At 48.0% G+C, this 19574-nt stretch overlaps 1 protein-coding gene across 1 annotated transcript in view; it reads right to left on the bottom strand.

Annotated features, from left to right (window-relative positions):
• The window catches only part of CLCN7 (chloride voltage-gated channel 7), a 42429-nt gene that overhangs the window by 2533 nt on the left and 20322 nt on the right, over positions 1-19574 (bottom strand). Inside the window, exons 15-24 of the mRNA XM_081839694.1 lie at positions 18816-18954; positions 15493-15586; positions 13674-13843; positions 10862-10913; positions 8707-8834; positions 6535-6620; positions 5725-5857; positions 4433-4492; positions 2183-2359; positions 1809-1889 (exon numbers count right to left, since the gene is read on the bottom strand). Of these exons, the coding sequence (XP_081695820.1) occupies positions 1809-1889; positions 2183-2359; positions 4433-4492; positions 5725-5857; positions 6535-6620; positions 8707-8834; positions 10862-10913; positions 13674-13843; positions 15493-15586; positions 18816-18954 (1120 nt within the window). The remainder of the gene's footprint in view (positions 1-1808; positions 1890-2182; positions 2360-4432; positions 4493-5724; positions 5858-6534; positions 6621-8706; positions 8835-10861; positions 10914-13673; positions 13844-15492; positions 15587-18815; positions 18955-19574) is intronic.

Genomic DNA, 19574 nt, shown 5'->3' on the forward strand with positions numbered 1-19574 from the left:
GAACTCCTAGGTTGGCAGGAGCTGGGACAGAGCAATGGGAACTCACTAGCATCACACGGATTCGAAGTGCCAACATTCTGATCAGCAAGCCCAAGAGGCTCGGTGGTTTAGACCACAGTGCCACCTAAGAGGTGCTTCTAGCCCAGAGGTACCCAAATGTGGAGGTGCTTCAGAAGCTGCTGGACTCATTCTCCCTGACAGGTGACCATGCTTGCTGAGGCTGATGGGAGTCTGCTCCCAGACTTTGGAACTCCCTCCCTGGAGAAGCTAGACCAGGCTTCCACAAAGTCAGCTCTCCAGAAGTTTTTGGCATACAACTCCCATGATCCCTAGCTAGCAGGACAAGTGGTCAGGGATGATGGGAACTGTAGTCTCAAAACATCTGGAGGGCCAAGTTTGAGGAAGCCTGAGCTAGACTGTCTCCCTCCTTGCTGTCTTTCCCCTGGCAGGTGAAGACTGTTATTCCAACAGGCTTTTGGGAACTGACTGCCTTTTAGAAAACGGCTTTTCGTTTGTCTGTCTGTTTCTGCTATCAGTGTTTTAATAAATTTGCATTTACATTCCATTACAGTTTACCCTTTAGCCATTATCTTTTCTATGTTTATATGTGTTATATGTGCTTAGCTAGCTGCCCAGATCACTTGGTTAGAGCGCGGTGATGATCATGCCAAGGTTGTGGGTTCGATCCCCATACAGGTCCTCCTGCACTGCATGGGGGCTGGACTAGAGGACCCTTGGGGCTCCCTTCCAACTCTACGCTGCTAAGATTCTATCTGCGTTTGTTTTAAACTTCTGTGAGTTGCCTTGAATTCTGGTTCTGAGAAAAGGTGGGATAAAATGAAACTAATACAGTCATACCTCAGGTTACAGATGTTTCAGGTTGTGTTTTTTCAGGTTACGGACCGCCAAAACCCGGAAGTACTGAAACGGGTTACTTCCGGGCTTCAGCGATCACGCTTTGCGCAAGCACAGAAGCGCCGAATCGCAACCCGCACATGCGCAGACACACAGCTGTGGGTTGCGAACGTGCTTCCCGCACGGATCACGTTCGCAACCCAAGTATCCACTGTAATCAATTCATTAGGAAATAATAATAATAATAATAATAATAATAATAATAATAATAATGTAAAAAATGTAAAGAAGACAAAAGGCTACATTAATACTTGGGTCAGACTACTGGTCTATCTAGCCCAGCTGTCCAGGATCCCCAACAGAGAGGGTCTTCCCCAACCCTACCTGGAGATACAGGGACTCAAACCTGGGACCCTCCCCATGCAAAAAGTGAGCTCTGCCACTGGGTGTCAGGCTTCAGGGAATCTGATCCCTCCCCTGGTGTCAGCCAGCAAGGAGATAAACAAGAGGAGTTCTTACCAAGTAATTTATTCCACAGTTCACAGAGAGATACAAAGGAATGCAGCCTCCCTGAAATAATGACATTGCTCCAAATAAAGTCCCACCCCCTCCATCTCTCCTATTCTACGTCATCCCTGCGATAGCTAATCTGAGCTTTCTGCCTCTGAGCCTTCTCTTCTACTACCCTCAATGCCCGCCTGGTCCTGGGAGGGGGTGGGGTGGTGGTCAGGAATGCTCTCCAAGGACACTGAGTCTGTCAGCTTCCTCTCCCCTGCTGTTTCTTCTTCTTCCTGCTGTTCCTCTCCCAGTATTTCCCAGCTTCTCCCCTCTGCAGCCTCTGAACTATGCCCTTCTGCAAACCACTGTTCTAAATCTATACTGTTCTCCTGTTCTTGGGAAGGTTCAGAAGAAGAGGCCTCTACCATTCCTCCTCAGTCCAGCCCCTGACTCACCTGGTTATGATTATCCACCACCACGAGGTGGCGCAAGCCCAGGGCCCGGAACAACTTGTAAACCCTCGTTAGGGTGGCTTCCTGCAAACGGGGGAAATCGTATTAGACAAGAGGAAGGCAATGAGTTCCCCCACCCCGCCCCAGTAAAATGGAAACAACCCAGGATGCTGTTATGGGACGAGGAAGCCCTCGTCACCAGCAGCATCCCTCTCTCTCTCAAAATGCCTGCAAAGTAATAGACGTTGCCGCCTGCAAAATGGAAACAACCCAGGATGCTGTTATGGGACGAGGAAGCCCTCGTCACCAGCAGCATCCCTCTCTCTCTCAAAATGCCTGCAAAGTAATAGACGTTGCCGCCCCCAACCCGGTCCTACCAAGGGCACGGTGTAAGGCGAGGGGTTCATGAATTCGGTCAGGTCCATCATGCACTCGCGCTCGTCCTGGGAGACGTGGATCGACTGGATGGGGGGGAAGCGGGGGTAGGCGTCCCGGAAGTCCTTCAGCTTCAGCCGCCGCTGCACCAGGGACAGGTTAGCTCTCTCCACAAAGACCTAGAAGGAGTCAGGCATGGTGGTGGTGGGGCACGGGGCAAACGGACGGGGATGCCCGCTAGCCCCTGCTTGCTGCCCTCTTCCCTGGGGGTCCCTCCCATCCTGCAGAGAGGGTTGACTCCAACCGCACCACGACTTGAAACCAAATGTTGGATTAGGCGAAAACGTTCCTCTTCAGCCTGGCCTCGGGCTGATTTAAAAAGGGGCATCGGATGTCCCTTGACAACCATATGTCAGGAGTGCTCTGATGGTGTTTCCTGCTTGGCAGGGGGTTGGACTCGATGGCCCTTGTGGTCTCTTCCAACTCTATGATTCTATGATTCTATGATTCTATGTCAATGTATTGCGGGAGAGGGGCTTATTTGTTTGTTTTTAGTCTTTTTTTATTATGCATTTTGTGTTTTTTTTTATATTGTAATTTTATGCTGTGAACTGCCCTGAGATCTACGGATAAACGGTGGTATACAATTTTAATAAAATTGTTGTTGTTTGTTGTTGTTACAGCTACGGGACGCTCTCTCGCAGGGAGACAGTGATGGCCACCAACGTGGATGGGTTTTTTATATTATTATTATTATTATTATTATTATTATTATTATTATTATTATTTAAACTTGCATACCGTCCATAGATCTTGGGGCTGTGCACTCCATAAAAAGGCAAGATAAAAACACCAAAAATACATAAGAACAAGAACAAACTGGGCACATCCATGGAAGCCTACTGCCCATCATTGCTAATGCTCTGTTTCCATAATCGGAGGCAGCAATTCTTCTAACTATTGCTTGCTGGGAACCGCAGAAGAGAGGGCCCTTGTCTTCGGGGGTTTCCCACAGGCATCTCGTCGACCACAGTGAGATCAGGATGCTGGACTAGGTGAGCTCTTGGGCCAGATAATAATAATAATAATAAATTTTATTTATATCCCGCCCTCCCCAGCCGAAGCTGGGCTCAGGGCGGCTAACAACAATCAAAATAATCCAACGATTCTAAAAACATTTCATTGTAAAAATTAATTAAAATCAAATTTATGGCAACCAATAAGCAAAATTCTGTGCAGATTGCCAGAGGAGGGGGGTCAGGCTGCGCCCTGACCAAAGGCCTGGTGGAACAGCTCTGTCTTGCAGGTCCTGCGGAAAGATGTCAAGTCCCGCAGGGCCCTGGTCTCTTGTGACAGAGCGTTCCACCAGATTGGAGCCGCGGCCGAAAAGGCCCTGGCTCTAGTTGAGGCCAGCCTAACCTCTCTGTGGCCTGGGATCTTCAAGATGTTTTTATTTGCAGACCGTAAGTTCCTCTGTGGGACATACCAGGAGAGGTGGTCCCATAGGTACGAGGGTCCTAGGCCGTATAGGGCTTTAAAGGTTCCACAGGGCTCCCCTTACGTCAGCAGTTCTCAACCTGTGGGTCCCCAGATGTTGTTGGACTACAACTCCCATCATCCCTGAGCTCTGGCCTTGCTAGCTAGGGGTGATGGGAGTTGTAGTTCAACACCATCTGGGGACCCCCAGGTTGAGAAAGGCTGCCTTATGTTCTTGCGACTTCTGTTTGCACACTGGATATTCCCTTCTGCCTCCCCACATCACACCCCCCATCTGTTCTGGAGGGTTGGGGGGAACCCCAAGAGTAGATGGGTTGAGGGGTGTGCAGAGGAAAGGGGGGAGCTCCGCCACCACAAGCAGAAGAATCGCTTTGCTCATGCAGTGCCTTTAAGTCACATACAACCCAGAGAATCCAACCGGTCTGGCAGCAGAGCAGGAGTGGGGAACCTGCGCCCCAATCCAGATGTTGCTGGACTACACCTCCCATCATCCTGACCACGCTGCCTGGTGCTGATGGGAATTGTAGTCCAACAACATCTGGAGGGGGACCAGGTTCCCCATTCCCTGCGGTGCTTTGTTTGTTTGTTTTTATTTAACCAAATTTATATACCCCTTGATTATAGGGAAGAACTCCAAGCGGCTTCCGAGATATATTTAAATTACCGGTAATAGTCGTTAAAAACATTAAAGTTAACAGCAAAAGAAACTGAAACGTGCCAGAGGAAATGCTCTGTGACTGAGCTGTGGCCCTCACCTTGTGCTTCAGGAGAACAATCAGCTGGGAGCGCAGGATCAGGCCTCGCAGTCCCGCTGCCTGCAAGGAGAGAGGCTATCAGTGGGGTTACTCATGTGTAGAACTCTCTCCGCCCCAACAATTCCCCATTCATCCTTTCCCCATGATTTTAGACACCAGGAAGGACAACCAGGCATTTAAACATCTGGGCTGCTGCTATTGTTTCCCCTGGAGCTTATTTCAGAATTAGTTTGTTGTCATTTTGCGGTTTTCTTCCCTCAAAATTATAAACCAGGAAGTACGCTGTACGAGCGATGGGCAAGTGGTAAGGCATCAATTTGGTAAATCAAAGATCACGGGTTCAAACCCTGCCTGTGCCTCAAAAAATTGAAGAGTCATTACCTTGCCCTGGTGGGCGCACGAGACAGATACTAAAAGAAGGGGCTTGTTTTCGCAAGGCAGTGTAGTGCAGGGGTTAGAGTAATACATTACAACCTGGGAGACCAGGGTTAGAATCCAGCCAGCCAGCCATGAAGCTCACTGGGTGTATGACCTTGGGCCCATCACCATCTCTCAGCCTAACCTACCACACAGGGCTGTTGGGAGATTAAAATGGGACACTGAGCTCCTTGGGAGACAATAAAAGGTAAAGCTAAAGGGACCCCTGACCATTAGGTCCAGTCGTGACCGACTCTGGGGTTGCGACGCTCATCTCGCTTTATTGGCTGAGGGAGCCGGCGTACAGCTTCCAGGTCATGTGGCCAGCATGACTAAGCCGCTTCTGGTGAACCAGAGCAGCGCACAGAAACGCCGTTTACCTTCCCACCAGAGCGGTACCTATTTATCTACTTGCGCTTTGACGTGCTTTCGAACTGCTAGGTTGGCAGGAGCAGGGACCGAGCAATGGGAGTTCACACTGTCACGGGGATTCAAACCACCGACCTTCTGATCAGCAAGTCCTAGGCTTTGTGGTTTAACCCACAGCGCCACCACACAATGGCAGTGCATATATGTAATAAATAAGACAATGCCTAATACATCTTATGAACACATGTACACATTTTACTCAAGTTCCGCAAGTGGGCCTTAAAAAATGTAGGAGGCTGCCTTAGCCGGACCTTTGTTCCATCTAGCCCAATACTGTCGACACTGGCAGGCAACAATGGCCTTCCAAAGGTGTCAAACTGGGGTTTTTTTCCATCCCTACCTGGAGACTGGACCTGGAACCAACTACATGAGAATCAGGTGCCCTCTGCTGAGGCATGGCCCTTTCTCCAAGAAACAGGCACCCAAGTCAGTTCCCTCTGCCCTACCTGATCGCTGCCTGGAATGCTCTCCACCACAGGGAACCCGTTGTGGTTGGACGACGTATCGCTGAGGATGTCCACAATGACGCCCACTTTCTCAATCCTTCGGAGGGAGGTCACCGGGGTGCTCATCACTTCTCTGCAGAGGGGGGAAAAACGAAAGAACACACAGAGTTAAAAGCCCAAACAGCGGAGGAGTGTGGGCTGTGAGGCCTTCTCTGTGGTGGCCCCCTTAGCTGTGGAATTTCCTTCCACACACAAAGAGGCGCACCTGGCTTCTCCGGTACACAGCTTTTGGATAATGCTGAAGACGCAGCTCTGTTACCCTGGCCTTTTGACTCGGCCCCCTACACTCCCTCTTTAAACAAGCCCCTTTGTTCATCGTCATGAAGACTAGCATCTTGCTTTGCTGTTGCAGGAAGGTCTTAAGAGCTCATGCCTTGCACTCATAAGGTCCTAGGTTCAGTTCCCACCATCCCCAGGCAGGGCTGGGAAAAGATCCCCCGCCTGAAAGCTCAGTGAGTTTAATGGTCCAATGTTCTCACTTGCTATAAGGCAACTTCCTAGATTAAAACATACAAAGAATGAGGTCTCCCTCAATTTGTCAGGGTCGGGTTCAGGTTGCATGCTTTCGGGACTTGATTCCTGCGATTGTTATTTGTTTCAACGCTGGATTTTAAATCGTTGCCACCCTGCTGCTGGTGTAGGGTGGGATGATATATTTAAGAACAGTAAAACCACCAGCAGCACTTGCGGGTTTTTCCATACACCGAGAACCCGTACAAACCCTGCTGCGGCCTGATCCTGTTAGCTTACCTGGCGGTAAATGAGTGGGATGTGACAGGGGCTTCCCAGTGCAGGAACGGGACACTCTGAAGCTGGATGTGCATGTCATACAAACCCTGGAAAGAGAAGAAACTGTGAGCTGGGGCACATCTGGTGGGAGGGCCAGATTTAGGTCTGATGAGGCCCTAAGCTTCTGAAGGTAATGGGGCCCTTTATATGCCCAGCTGTCCTTTGTCAACAACAAATCCTACGGGTACCAGAGAGGATCCGCAAATGGGATAAACAGTCTTAAGCTTGCAATTTGACAATAAAACATTTTTTTTTGTTCCGTTTTACCGTATGTCTGTTTGAGCAGCAATATTGTAAAAGCCCATTTTTGTAAGTTTGCGAATTTAAGCTGCACTTTAACTTTTCACGGTTGGAATTTGGTAAAACAGTGTGGCTTATATTCAGGCCAATACGGTAATATGTACAGCAGGGCTGAGGAAACCTTCCCAGCCTGAAGGCTGCATTGCCTAGTGGGTAGTCTACTGCAGGCATAATGTTCCTGGTTTGCGGAGCTAGAGGTTAAAGTGGCAGAGCGATGGCTGTGACCCTTACCCAGGGCCAGATTGAGGTGTGATGAGGCCCTAAGCTACCAACGGTAATGGGGCCCTTTATATGTCCAGCTGCCCTTTGCCTACAACAAATTGTCGTTGTTTTGTGTTGAATATATGCTATATGGTAATTTATGGACCTAATAGGTATCTAAAGTCATTTGCACATGTTGCCATGCAACCAGTCCATGCAGAACATAGGCACCCTTTATATAGAAATGAGCAAACCAGTGATATTTAGGGAGCAGGCTATCACGCGGGGCCCATTACTTACATCATAGGAGCCTACACAACACAAAACACTGTTGCTGTATGTAGGTTTTATTTTATTTCCTTTTTATCTTATATTTTGGAAATGTACACCCAGTTTTTTTTCCCTTTAATTTTTTGGGGGACCCCCCAAGAGAGAGGGGTCCTAAGCTATAGCTTGTTTAGCTTATACATAAATCCGGCACTGGCTCCAAGTACTCCTTAACGTGTTGCAGCAATGAGAGATGCTGAACCTAAATTCAGGGCTGCTCGCTAGAGAAGCCCAATGCACCCTGAAACCTGGTGGGAGACAGCAGGTGAGAGTCCCAGAGAAATCGGGGCAGCATCACGCCTTAAGGGCACCAGCCCAGTGTCTCTGTCGAGCCACACTGCTCGAACTTTGGAAGGCTGTGGTAAGGAGTATCAAGATACAGTGGTGTTTCGACAGCTATGGAAAAAGTATGACATGAAATCAATTATAATGATTACATGTCCTGAAGAAATGCAAACACCTCTCTTTGTTCTAACTCTACTTTTGATAACTCTTGAGTTTGCACTTTAAAATTTAAAGGAGTTTGTTTTTTTAAATAAGTTTCTAGAACTTAAGATCTGAGTGTCAGATGAGGCTTGTCAGCCTAGGAAGGTAGCAGAATTTCTGAGAGCTTTTTCTTCCCACATCAAGAGATGTAAGTGTGCCGGGATTTACCGTACTTTTCAATATATAAGATGAGATTTTACTACTCAAAAAAAATGTTTAAAAACAGGGCTCGTCTTATACACGGGCAGTACACTGAGGGACTGGGCGATTGGTTGCAGCCAGAAAAGCTCAAAAACTCTGGGCATCCCCCCCCCCCAAAAAAGCTCAGAAACTGTGGGCAATCCTCCCCCCCAAAAGTTCAACAACTCTGGGCATCCCTCCCCCATTTTCTTAAATCTGAGTCCCCCAAAATAGGGGGTGTTTTATAAAAGGGGGCTTGTTAATACAATAGCTGGTTCACAGAGTTTGGCCTTTCCTGGGGCAGAATTCATTTGTTAAGAATTATACCCGGCCTTTCCCCCGGGCTAACCAACCAACCGCTGAGCCAAGCAGTGCCATACAGAACGAAACCTGGAATATACAAAACCTCCAGGCCTGTCCTGTCCTCTGGGTCACAAGAACAGCCCTGCTGGGTCGGACCAAGGCAGGGGAATCTAGCCCAGAAACCCTTTTTCCAAGGCAACCAGGCCTCCACAAAGCCCACCTGCAGGACACGGAGGCAATTCTGCTCCCCAGCAACTGGTGTTCCATGATAGAGTCCCCCTGGAGAGGGAGGTTCTAGGTGGCCGACACAATCAACAGCCGCAGGCAGACCCTCACCTCGACAAAATAATCCCCCACAATCTTGGCCGTCATCAGCACCAGCATGATTGGGAAGCCGTAGGTGACGTTGCCTGTCGCCTCCATCATGATAACCGTCAGGCTGAGCGTCATCCTCACAATGCCCCCTAGGAAGACAAGACTGGGTTGGACCTCAAGGATGGCCTCTCCCCATATGAACCAACCCAGACCCTGAGATCATCCTCTGAGACCCTTCTTCGTGTGCCTCCTCCTCAAGAGGTCCGGAGGGTGGCAACATGAGAATGGGCCCAGGACCTCAATAGGCACTGTCCAGCCTTGCACCCACTAATGCAGTGGTTTGGCTCCACTGTCTCTTGAGGCAGGTAAAGGTAAAGGGACTCCTGACCGTTAGGTCCAGTTGTGGCCGACTCTGGGGTTGCGGCGCTCATCTCGCTTTATTGGCTGAGGGAGCCGGCGTACAGCTTCCGGGTCATGTGGCCAGCATGACTTAGCCGCTTCTGGCGAACCAGAGCAACGCAGGGAAACGCCGTTTACCTTCCCGCCGGAGCGGTACCTATTTATCTACTTGCACTTTGACGTGCTTTCGAACTGCTAGGTTGGCAGGAGCAGGGACTGAGCAACGGGAGCTTGCCCCGTTGCGGGGATTCGACCCGCTGACCTTCTGATCGGCAAGCCCTAGGCTCTGTGGTTTAACCCACAGCGCCACCCGTGTCCCCTCGAGGCAGGTAGATGCCCACAAATCAGTAAGTAATGTGTGCTATTTTAAGAACATGCCTTAATGTGTTTTATGTTTCAACAGGAATATGTTTTGATTTTATGAATCCAATTATTATTTAATGTTATTGATTTCTAATTTCAAACAGTGAGGAGTGGTTCCTGTTATCTGCTTTAAATTTCATTAGCTCCCCTTGTGCTGCTGTGACCTACAAAATAATGCAATACATGGGTTTTTTATTTATACTGAGCTACTGTCCTTCCTCAGAGCAAACCTTTAATTAGTGCCATATCCGTTTTAAAAGAGCAGGACCAAGCTGAACCCCTTTCTGAAAAGGTTAAAAAAAAAAAAAAAAGACTGAACGGCTAAACCAGCAGTGAGAAAGCTGGTTGGACTCCAGCTCCCATCGGCCCCAGTCAGTGTGGCCAATGGTCAAGGATGATGGGTGTTGTAGTCCAATGGCAGGAAGGCCAGAGGTTTCTCATCCTTGTGCTAAATAGACACAAAGCAGATTTAGCTCATTATAATCTAATCTAATCTAATCTAATCTAATCTACTGTATTATTCCATGTATAAGACTGTCTCCCCCCCAAATTTTTTAAGTTTAAAATTGGGGGCTGACTTATACACGGAATGTTGCAATTAAATATATAAATAAATTTATTTCTTAATTTTGGGCTCAAAAAATAGTCGTCTTATACACGCGGACGTTTCATACATGGAACAATACGGTAATATGATATAATTTCATTTCATTATTAATATGCATTGGTTGCCCCAGCCACTCTGGGTGGCTCCCAACAAAATATTTAAAACACATCAAACATTAAAAACTTCCCTATACAGGGCTGCCTTCAGATGTCTCAGAGTTCCCTGGGTAGAGGAGCTGAGTGTTAAACCAATCTTGGAAATTACAGGTTTGTGAGGATTCTTCTAATAAAGCATCCCTTTATAAGCCATAACTCCCAGGGTTATTATTATTACAGTGGTGCCCCGCAAGACGAATGACTCGCAAGACGAAAAACCCGCTAGACGAAAGGGTCTTCCGTTTTTCGAGGCGCTTTGCAAGACGAATTTCCCTATGGGCTTGCTTTGCAAGACGAAAACGTCTTGTGAGTCTTTCCCCTTTCCCCCCCTTTTTCTAAGCCACTAAGCCACTAATAGCCGCTTAGCCGCTAGACGAAAAAACCGCAAGACGAGAAAACCGCAAGACGAAGAGACTCACGGAACAAATTATTTTCGTCTTGCGAGGCACCACTGTATTTGCAGAAGGAGCCATGATTGTTTAAAGCAAGATGAGGATGCTTAAACGCATGGTGCAGACGGGGCCTAGGAAAGAAAGTTTGGTTAAAGGCTTAAAGCCTAACCTGCACCGTCCCACTGGGGCAAGACCCACCTCCCCACTTCCCAATAAGCTGCACTCCCTTCTCCTCCCTGCCCCAGATGTGTATCACTCACCCAGCTGTGCCGCGGCTCCCATCAAGGCATACTTCCCTGGGTCGGCCCAGATCTGAAAGCCCCAACGTAAGAGAAAGGAACAGTCAATGCTCAGGGATAGTGGGACTAAGCAGGAGGTCGGAGGGTCTCAGCTTCAGGCCACCTCCCTCCCCATTCACTGGAGAAATGGACCTTTCACACCGTGAACAGCAGTAACAAACTGGGGCATGGCATCTGCCCCCTACTTTCCTTTCCCACCCCGACCTGGCCACAGTGATCCATGCGACGGTCACCCCCATGCTTGACTACTGTAATTCACTCTACGTGGGGCTGCCCTTGAAACTGTCCCAGAAAGTCCAGCAGGTGCAGAATGCTGCAGCGAGGCTCTTCACAGGGTCTCTGCCATGGGAGCTTATTCACCCAGTGCTTTACCAGTTGCACTGGCTCCTGGTGGAGTATTGAGTAAGGTTTAAGATGCTGGTTTTGACCTTTAAAGCCCTTTGTGGCTTAGGGCCCTCGTACTTACGGGACCACCTCTCCTGGTATGCCCCGCAGAGGACCTTAAGGTCCATGAATAATCATAGTTTAGCGGTCCCGGGCCCTAAAGAAGTCCAAATTATCCTCCACCAGGGCCAGGGCCTTCTCAGTGATGGCTCCAACCTGGTGGAATGCTCTGTCCCATGAGACCAGGGCCCTGCAGGATTTAACTTCCTTCCGCAGGGCCTGTAAGACAGAGCTATTCCGCCTGGCTTTCAATTTAAACTTAGCCTGATCTTTTATTCCCCTTCCTTCCCTCCCTCTCCTCTTTTTACAAAGATTATCCGCTCTGGGATCCCACAGCTAATTCTCCCCTGGTCTCCTCGCTGGCCCAAATAGGACTAACTTAGCAAGCTAGCCCTGGGGATCATCTAATGTTTATTGGATGGATTTCCCCCCTAAACTGATTTTTGAATTCTGAATTTATTGTTATTCACGTTTTATACTGCATTTTATGCTGTTTTTTGTTGCATCAATTAAGTGTTTTAAATTTGTTGTTAGCTGCCCTGAGCCCGGTTTTCTGAACCGGGAAGGGCAGAGTATAAATAAAAAAATATTATTTATTATTACTTGCATACACTGGTGGTGGTGGATCTGTAGGCCAAGGGGACGATTAGGTGTCATGGACAGACTGGATGCAGGGGACAGGGAGGGGGGCACCAGCTGGGGAACCCCTAGGGGAAGAAGGCTGGCTTGCCGCCCACCTGACTGGGTTGCCCCAACCACTGTGGGCGGCTCCCAACAAAATATTAAAAACACAACAAAGCCTCAAGCATTAAAAAAAACCACTCTCTCTGTACAGGGCTGCCTTCAGAATGTCTTCTGAAAGTCAGATACAGTGGTACCCCGCAAGACCAACGCCTCGCAAGACGGAAAACCCGCTAGACGAAAGGGCTTTCCGTTTTGGAGGCGCTTCGCAAAATGAATTTCCCTATGGGCTTGCTTCGCAAGACGAAAATGTCTTGCGAGTTCCTGCTGGTTTTTTCATGGAACTTTGAAGTGTCAGGCATAGCTCTAATGGCTTTAGCCCAAACGTAGCAGAGTTTTCCTGCACAGCGAAGAAGCTAGTTGAGGTGGAAATGACTAGTCAGCTAGACTCAGAATAACTATTTACAGGATTTATTAAAAGGAAAAGAAACCAGCAGAGTTTCTGCACACAAAACAAAGTAAAATAAATCCTTTCTCTCTCTCTCTCTCTCTCTCTCTTAACCTTACACAGCACTCCTACTCCTAACACACCACACCCCAAACGTACTAGCATTCCTAGAAAACAGAGTTGAGTGCTGGTCGTTAACCAATCAGAGTAAGTACTTTCTAGGTCAAGCAGACCTTGGCTTTCTGCCAAGAGCAAATTGACACTGACTTGAGTTAATTGTGTGAAGCCAGAATCTGTAAGTTTTCATGAGAATCAATTAATAGAAACTGAACATTTTTTCCCCTTTTCCCCCCCTTTTCCTAAGCCGATAAGCCGCTTAACAGCTGATCGCTAAAAGCCGCTAAACCGCTAACAGCGCTAATCCGCTGTCAATGGGCTTGCTTCGCAAAATGAAAAAACCGCTATACGAAGAGCCTCACGAAACGGATTAATTTCGTCTTGCGAGGCACCACTGTAGTTGTTTATCGGCTTGACATCTGATGGGAGGGCATTCCACGGGGCGGGCGCCACTGCTGAAACTGCTCTATTGCGAATTTAAAAATGGAAATCGTAATTGCTGGTGGCGAACAAAAGGGGTTCAAAGACTCTCTCAAAAAATGTAGTGTAAACACCGGCAACCGGGAAACACTGGCCTGCGAGCGCTCCGATTGGAGAACAGCCTTTGCCAAAGGTGCTTTGAAGACACTCAAACTCAGGAGGAAAGGGGAAAGCACACTTGGCAAACCCTCACCGTGATTAACTCCCGCCTGGAAACCTCTGTCCCCACTGTGGAAGGACGTGTGGATCCAGAATCAGCCTCCACAGTCACTTACGGACTCACTTTTAAGACTGTGTTCATGGAAGACAATCTTACTTGGCTACGAGGGATCGCCAGATAAGAAGACGACGACCACTACTGAGAAGACGCTTTGCCTGGTTCCCTGTAACCTCACTTCTCACAGTGAGGGAACAGCTGGAAGGCCCTCGGAGCTGAAAGGCTTCCACTTCTACTTCCTGGCTAACATCAAATGCCCTCTGTCTCCCCAGCTCCCTTCCCATCCGTGAAAACCAGGGGCTTGTTTTCAGCAAAGGTTCTTCGGACCGTAATGGAGTGGGCGGGTGGGGAGAGAGGATGGAGACCACAAGGTCAGGGCAACTTACCCAGCCGCTGGTCATGTAGGAGAGAGAGATGCCAAACAGGCGGCCCCAGGCGGCCCCGATCAGCAGGGAGGGGATGAAGACGCCTGCTGAAACGGTTAGCCCGTAGGTCCAGCAAGCAAGGAAGAAGTACATCAGGGTGAACAGGCCCAAAGTCATGGGGTCGTACGTGCCTAAGAGGGAGAGCAAAGGGCATAACTCCCCACAACCTGGAACCAGCAGCAAGATTTGCTCAACAATGGGGCAGGCTGCTCCCACTTTATTACAGGGGGATGCATTTTTATCCCCTCAAAAAAACAGGTCTCAAGAGCCATCTTTGGGTTTTTCCTGGTTCCAAAAATTAGGTTAAAGCCATGTTTCCCAAACATGGGTCTCTAGCTGGTTTTGGACTACAACTCCCATCAGTGAGTTGTAGGACCAGTGGTCAGGGGTTATGGGAACTGTAGTCCAAGTTTGGGAAACACAATGACATTAACTCTCAAAACATCGACAAATAATACTTAAACAGAAATCCACTCTTAACAGTTACAATAATTACTGAACTACGATCAATAAAAAATAACTGCAAGTCACAATGCATAAAATACAGTCATATCTTGGATCTCAAATGCCTTGGCTCCTGAACAAATCAGCTTCCAAACGTTTGAAACCCGGAAGTGAGTGTTCTGGTTTTCGAATGATTTTCGCAAGCTGAACGTCCGGCGTGGCTTCCGATTGGCTGCAGGAGTTTCCTGCAGCCAATCAGAAGCCGCGCTTTGGTTTCTGAACGTTTTGGAAGTCGAATGGAGGTACGACTGTATCACAATACATCTAAAACAGGTCCAAATCACCCTAACCTTCCCTGTCATAATACTTGCTAGGGCGGCTCTATGTGCCTTTCCTAATTAAAACATTGTGTGCAGCAAAACAAATCATGGACTTGGGAACAAATCCCAGGCTGGGCTCTAGGGTACTGTGAAAAGAAAATTCAATTCCTTCATCCGGCTCCTCTGCCACAGGAACATCAGGTAAAGCCTTTAGAAAGGAGGAAAGCCAAGGACTGTTGCAAGCCCCCTGCCGTCCCGTTTTAGATTTCAGGAATGCACATTTAGGCTAAACGTTTGGAGGGGGCGGGAGGAAGGAGAAGAGACTCATTAACTGTGGGAGCAGATTAAGTGATGGAACAAGTTGCATCTCCCACAGAGCTGGAGAGAGCTCTCCTTCTTCGGATGCGTGCAAGGAAGGGCCAGGCAGGTTGGGAAATAATACAATTTAAAAGCAAATTAAACACACCTCGAATACAAAAAACCCCCAAAACAATTCACAGTAATTCAGGTAAATCACATAAATTTCCAGGCCCAATTCAAAGTGCTGGTTTTGACTCATAAAGACTGTAAAAGGGGTGGCTATAGGAATGGACAAGAAGTGAAGGATGAAATGGATATTAATGAAGAGTTGGTGTGGCTACAGGAGGAAAAGATGGACATATGTTTGCAACAGGAGCAGGAAACCTGATTTTTTAAAAAAAGAAATTGCATTCAATTAGGTAATTTGGTTTGTTTTGTAAAAATTTGGAAAACCAATAAAAATAATTTGGGGGAAAAGACTGTGCTCAGAAGATAGATGATAGATAATTATTGTTTGTCTGTCTATCTATCTAAACATGCTGTCACCAAAATTAGTGGGGTCTTGTTGGGAGGGGGGAATAAGATTTGCTGGTCGTGGAGCTGGAGTTAGGCCCCCCGAGACAGGAGCTAGCCAACCGTGCTTTAGAATATCAGGAAGAACACGTCCCCCCATCGACTGGCGATGGTTGGACGCTGCTAGTTGGGGAGCAACCAACCTGGGGGGTCATGAAAAAGGCGGACGACACTCTTCTCTGGCGTGTTGAAGAAGGCGGCAGCCATAGAGTTGTATTCGCCATCAGGACAGAAGAGCTGGCGGGGAGAGGAGAAGTCGTGTTATTGCAGGCGCAGTAAAAAGAAAAAGAAACAAAGGAAAGGAAAAGGAAAAGGAAAAAGAAGCGGGGGTCCAACACCACAGGCCACTGTTCCATTATATAACTGCTTTACGAGCACTGGATTCAATTATTATCATCATCATCATTAAAGGTAAAGGGACCTCTGACCATTAGGTCCAGTCGTGGCCAACTCTGGGGTTGCGGCGCTCATCTCGCTTTACTGGCCAAGGGAGCCGGCGTACAGCTTCCAGGTCTAAGCTACTTCTGGCAAACCAGAGCAGTGCACGGAAACACCGTTTACCTTCCCGCCGGAACGGTACCTATTTATCTACTTGCACTTTGTGCTTTCGAACTGCTAGGTTGGCAGGAGCTGGGACTGAACAACGGGAGCTCACCCCGTCGCGGGGATTCGAACCACCGACCTTCTGATTGGCAAGCCCTAAGCTCTGCGGTTTAACCCACAGCGCCACCTGCTTCCCATCATCATCATTATACAACCCTATACCCCGAGGTCTCAGGGCGGTTCACAGAAAAGATCACAACATATATAATCAGAATAAAAACAACAACCCAATAACAACCCCCCCCCCAAGAGCCACATTTTAAAAGGGTGTAGGATGTCAAACAGAACAACTAAAGGCCTGGTTGAAAAGGAACATTTTTGCCTGGCGCCTAAGGGTGTATAATGAAGGTGCCAGGCGAACTTCCCTGGGGAGAGCATTCCACAGACAGGGAGCCACTGCAGAGAGGGCCCATTCTCGTGTTGCCACCCTCCAGACCTCTCGAGGAAGAGGCACACAAAGGAGGGCCTCAGAAGATGATCTCAGGGTCCGGGTAGGTTCATATGGAAAGAGGCAGTCCTTGAGGTATTGCGGTCCTGAGCCGTTTAACATCTGGGGCAGGGAACAGCTCAGAGATTTGGCTTGAGAAGGGCTTGCAAATAAGCCCAGGGGTGTTATCAAATCGCAAATGTGTGTACCAGCCTGCTGTTCTCTTGTAAAAGCGCTGCTCACTTATGAAAGGAAGAGCCGTTCCCCCATGCCCCAAACACGCACACACATTTTCAAAAGCTTCTCTGCATGATGCCAGAGAGGTAAAGTCTTGCTTGCCAAAGCTACATGCAAACTTGGGCTCACTGCCGGGGGCAGCGGCTGCGCAACTTTGCCAGCTGGATGCGCCCGGCATCTCACCAACAGTGGCTAGCTCCCATTGGGCTGAAAGCAGGGAGACGGACAGCAGGGGGAGCCACAGAAAACAACAGCAGCAGATGACTAATTCTGGTATTATCCGCCATCTTCCTGTCGAGCTCTACAAGGGGAAGGCTGAAGTCGTGTGTACACATTGCACCTTGAAAACACATCCGGAAGACATTTTTGCCTTCAGAGAATTCTGGATACTGTAGTTTGCCCCTCGCAGAGTTACCGCTCTCAGAGACCCTTAACTAGGGCCAGGGCCTTTTCAGTACTGGCCCCGATTTGGTGGAACGCTCTGTCACAAGAGACCAGGGCCCTGCGGGACTTGACATCTTTCCACAGGGCCTGCAAGACAGAGCTGTTCCGCCTGGCCTTTGGTTTGGACTCAGTCTGACCCTTATGGTTTTGATCTATGGGCTACTATTAAAATGAGGCTGCATTTTAAATTGCATTTTAACCTGCATTTTAAATTGGTGGTTTTTTTTCCTATTATGTTTTTACTGTAATTTTACTGGTGTTAGCTGTTCTGAGCCCGGCTCTGGCCGGGGAAGGCAAAGTATAAATAAATTATTATTATTATTAAAAAAACTCACAATCCCCAAAATCCTTTGAGGGAAAGAAAGTGCTTTAAGGGCACAGTGTTGAGACGAAGCTGAAGGAAACTCATTTCCTTTTTGTGAGCAAAGAGAGAGGCATGTGGGGAGAAATAAGATTAAATAAAGTAAAAGTGGATGGCTAATTGGTGAAAGAGAGAATGGAAAATTACAGTATATTAAGATAAATTATTAGGATAAAAATAAAGATGAAGGATTTGCTGAAATATCTATTTGAACTAGAAAACAAAGAGGGGAGGTGTGAGGAGGTCAAGGAAATAAGTCATAGAAAGAAAATTATGTAAAGGTTTAACTTGTTTTTTTTCTGTTTTGATTGTATGTACCGTATTTTTTGCACCATAACACTCACTTTTTTCCTCCTTGAAAGTCAGGGGAAATGTCTGTGCATGTTATGGAGCGAATGCCTACGGATGGCGGGGGGATCTGCTGCAGTCATGAGCAGAGGATCCATGGTTCCCCTTCCTTCCCTCCTCCGTGGCTCGCTTTGAAACAGCAAAGCGGGAGAAGAGAGGGACAGAGGAGAGAGGGACAGAGAGCCTGCTTTCCTTAAAGGAGCAAAGCAGGAGAGGAGAGGAGCCTTCTCCTCTTATACCCCTCTTCTGCATTATTAACAGCATCCTTCTCCACCCACCCCACGCGTGTTCCTTGTCCCTCGAGTGCTTTTCCTTCCCTCCCCACTTAAAACATGGTTACAAAGCACGGATCCACATGGATCCTCAGGATTTTTGCACTGGGTCACCCCAAATTCACCATCAGATCACATAGCATGTCCATGGCTACAGCTTGCACCAAAAAAATCACGCATCCACTGTTGCCTGGGGCCGCAGTGGTGCAAAAATGTGGTTACAAAGCATGGATCCACATGGATCCTCAGGATTTTTGCATTGGGCTACCCCAAACTCACCGTCAGATCACATGTCTGTGGCCACAGCATGAACCACAAAAATCATACATCCGCTGTTTCGTTTAGAATATTTTTTTTCTTGTTTTCCTCCTCTAAAAACTATGTGCGTGTTATGGTCGGGTGCGTGTTATAGAGTGAAAAATACGGGTATTTTCTAATTATTATTTTTTCCTTTTTATCTGTTTTTGCTTTTTTGCTTTTTTATTTTTTGCATTTTTTCTTGGAAATGTCTTGTTTTTCTGTATTGTGTTTTCTTCTTTTTTTTCTAATGTTTTAAAACCTGAATAAATATTATTCTAAAAAAAAAAAAGAAGAGAGAGAGAGAGGGGGGGGGGAGAGGCATGTGGGATCTGGTTGACGGAAGACTGAACTTGGTGAGAAGGTGCCTAACGGACCTGCCTCCACTTCTCTCCTGCCTCAAGCCCCCGTTGCCAAAGTCATCCATTCTGGGAGGCAGCTGGCTCCCACAGTCCCCCTCTGTCGCTCGTTTCCCACCTGGAGCGAGTAGGCCATGCCGCTGCCTTGCAGGGGCTGGCAGTCTGCCGAGGTGTAGATCATGACAAAGGCCACAGCCGCTGTCACAGCGCCCACCAGCATGGCCTCGATGACTTGCAGGCACGGCCGGTGGATATACCTGGGGAGTTTGAAGAAAAGAAAAAACACAAGGGGTTAGGGAGCAAGGCCGGCCCAATGCATTTTGCCACCTGAAGCAACGGACAAGATGGCAGCCCCTTCTCCCATCATCCAGCCCAGACACTAATATCCAGCACTGATGGCCTTCTGGCTGTTCCCTCGCTGCGAGAAGTGAGGTTACAGGGAACCTGTGGAATGCCCTCCCAGCAGATGTCAAGGTAATAAACAACTATTTCACTTTTAAAAGACACCTGAAGGCAGCCCTGTTTAGGGAAGTTTTTAATGTCTGACGCTGTATTGTTTTTGATATTTGGTTGGAAGCCGCCCAGAGTGGCTGGGGAGGCCCAGTCAGATGGGTGGGGTATAAATATTAAATTATTATTTTCCAATTCCAAATATGGAAGCCAACTGGATCTTGCTTCGAGACTGGCGAGATAGGAGCATCCTCCATCAGTCACTAGGTGACCTTGGGGCCAGTCACTGACCCTCAGCCTAACAAACCTCACAGGGTTGTTCTGGGGATTAAATAAGGGGGGAGAGGTGTGCGCATCTCACCTGGAGCTCCTTGGAGGAGAGTTGAGATGCAAATGCAATAATAAAAATAAAACTGAGTTAAGGAGA

Source organism: Podarcis erhardii (assembly GCF_964252035.2).
Source record: "Podarcis erhardii genome assembly, chromosome: 14".
Classification (NCBI taxonomy): domain Eukaryota; kingdom Metazoa; phylum Chordata; class Lepidosauria; order Squamata; family Lacertidae; genus Podarcis; species Podarcis erhardii.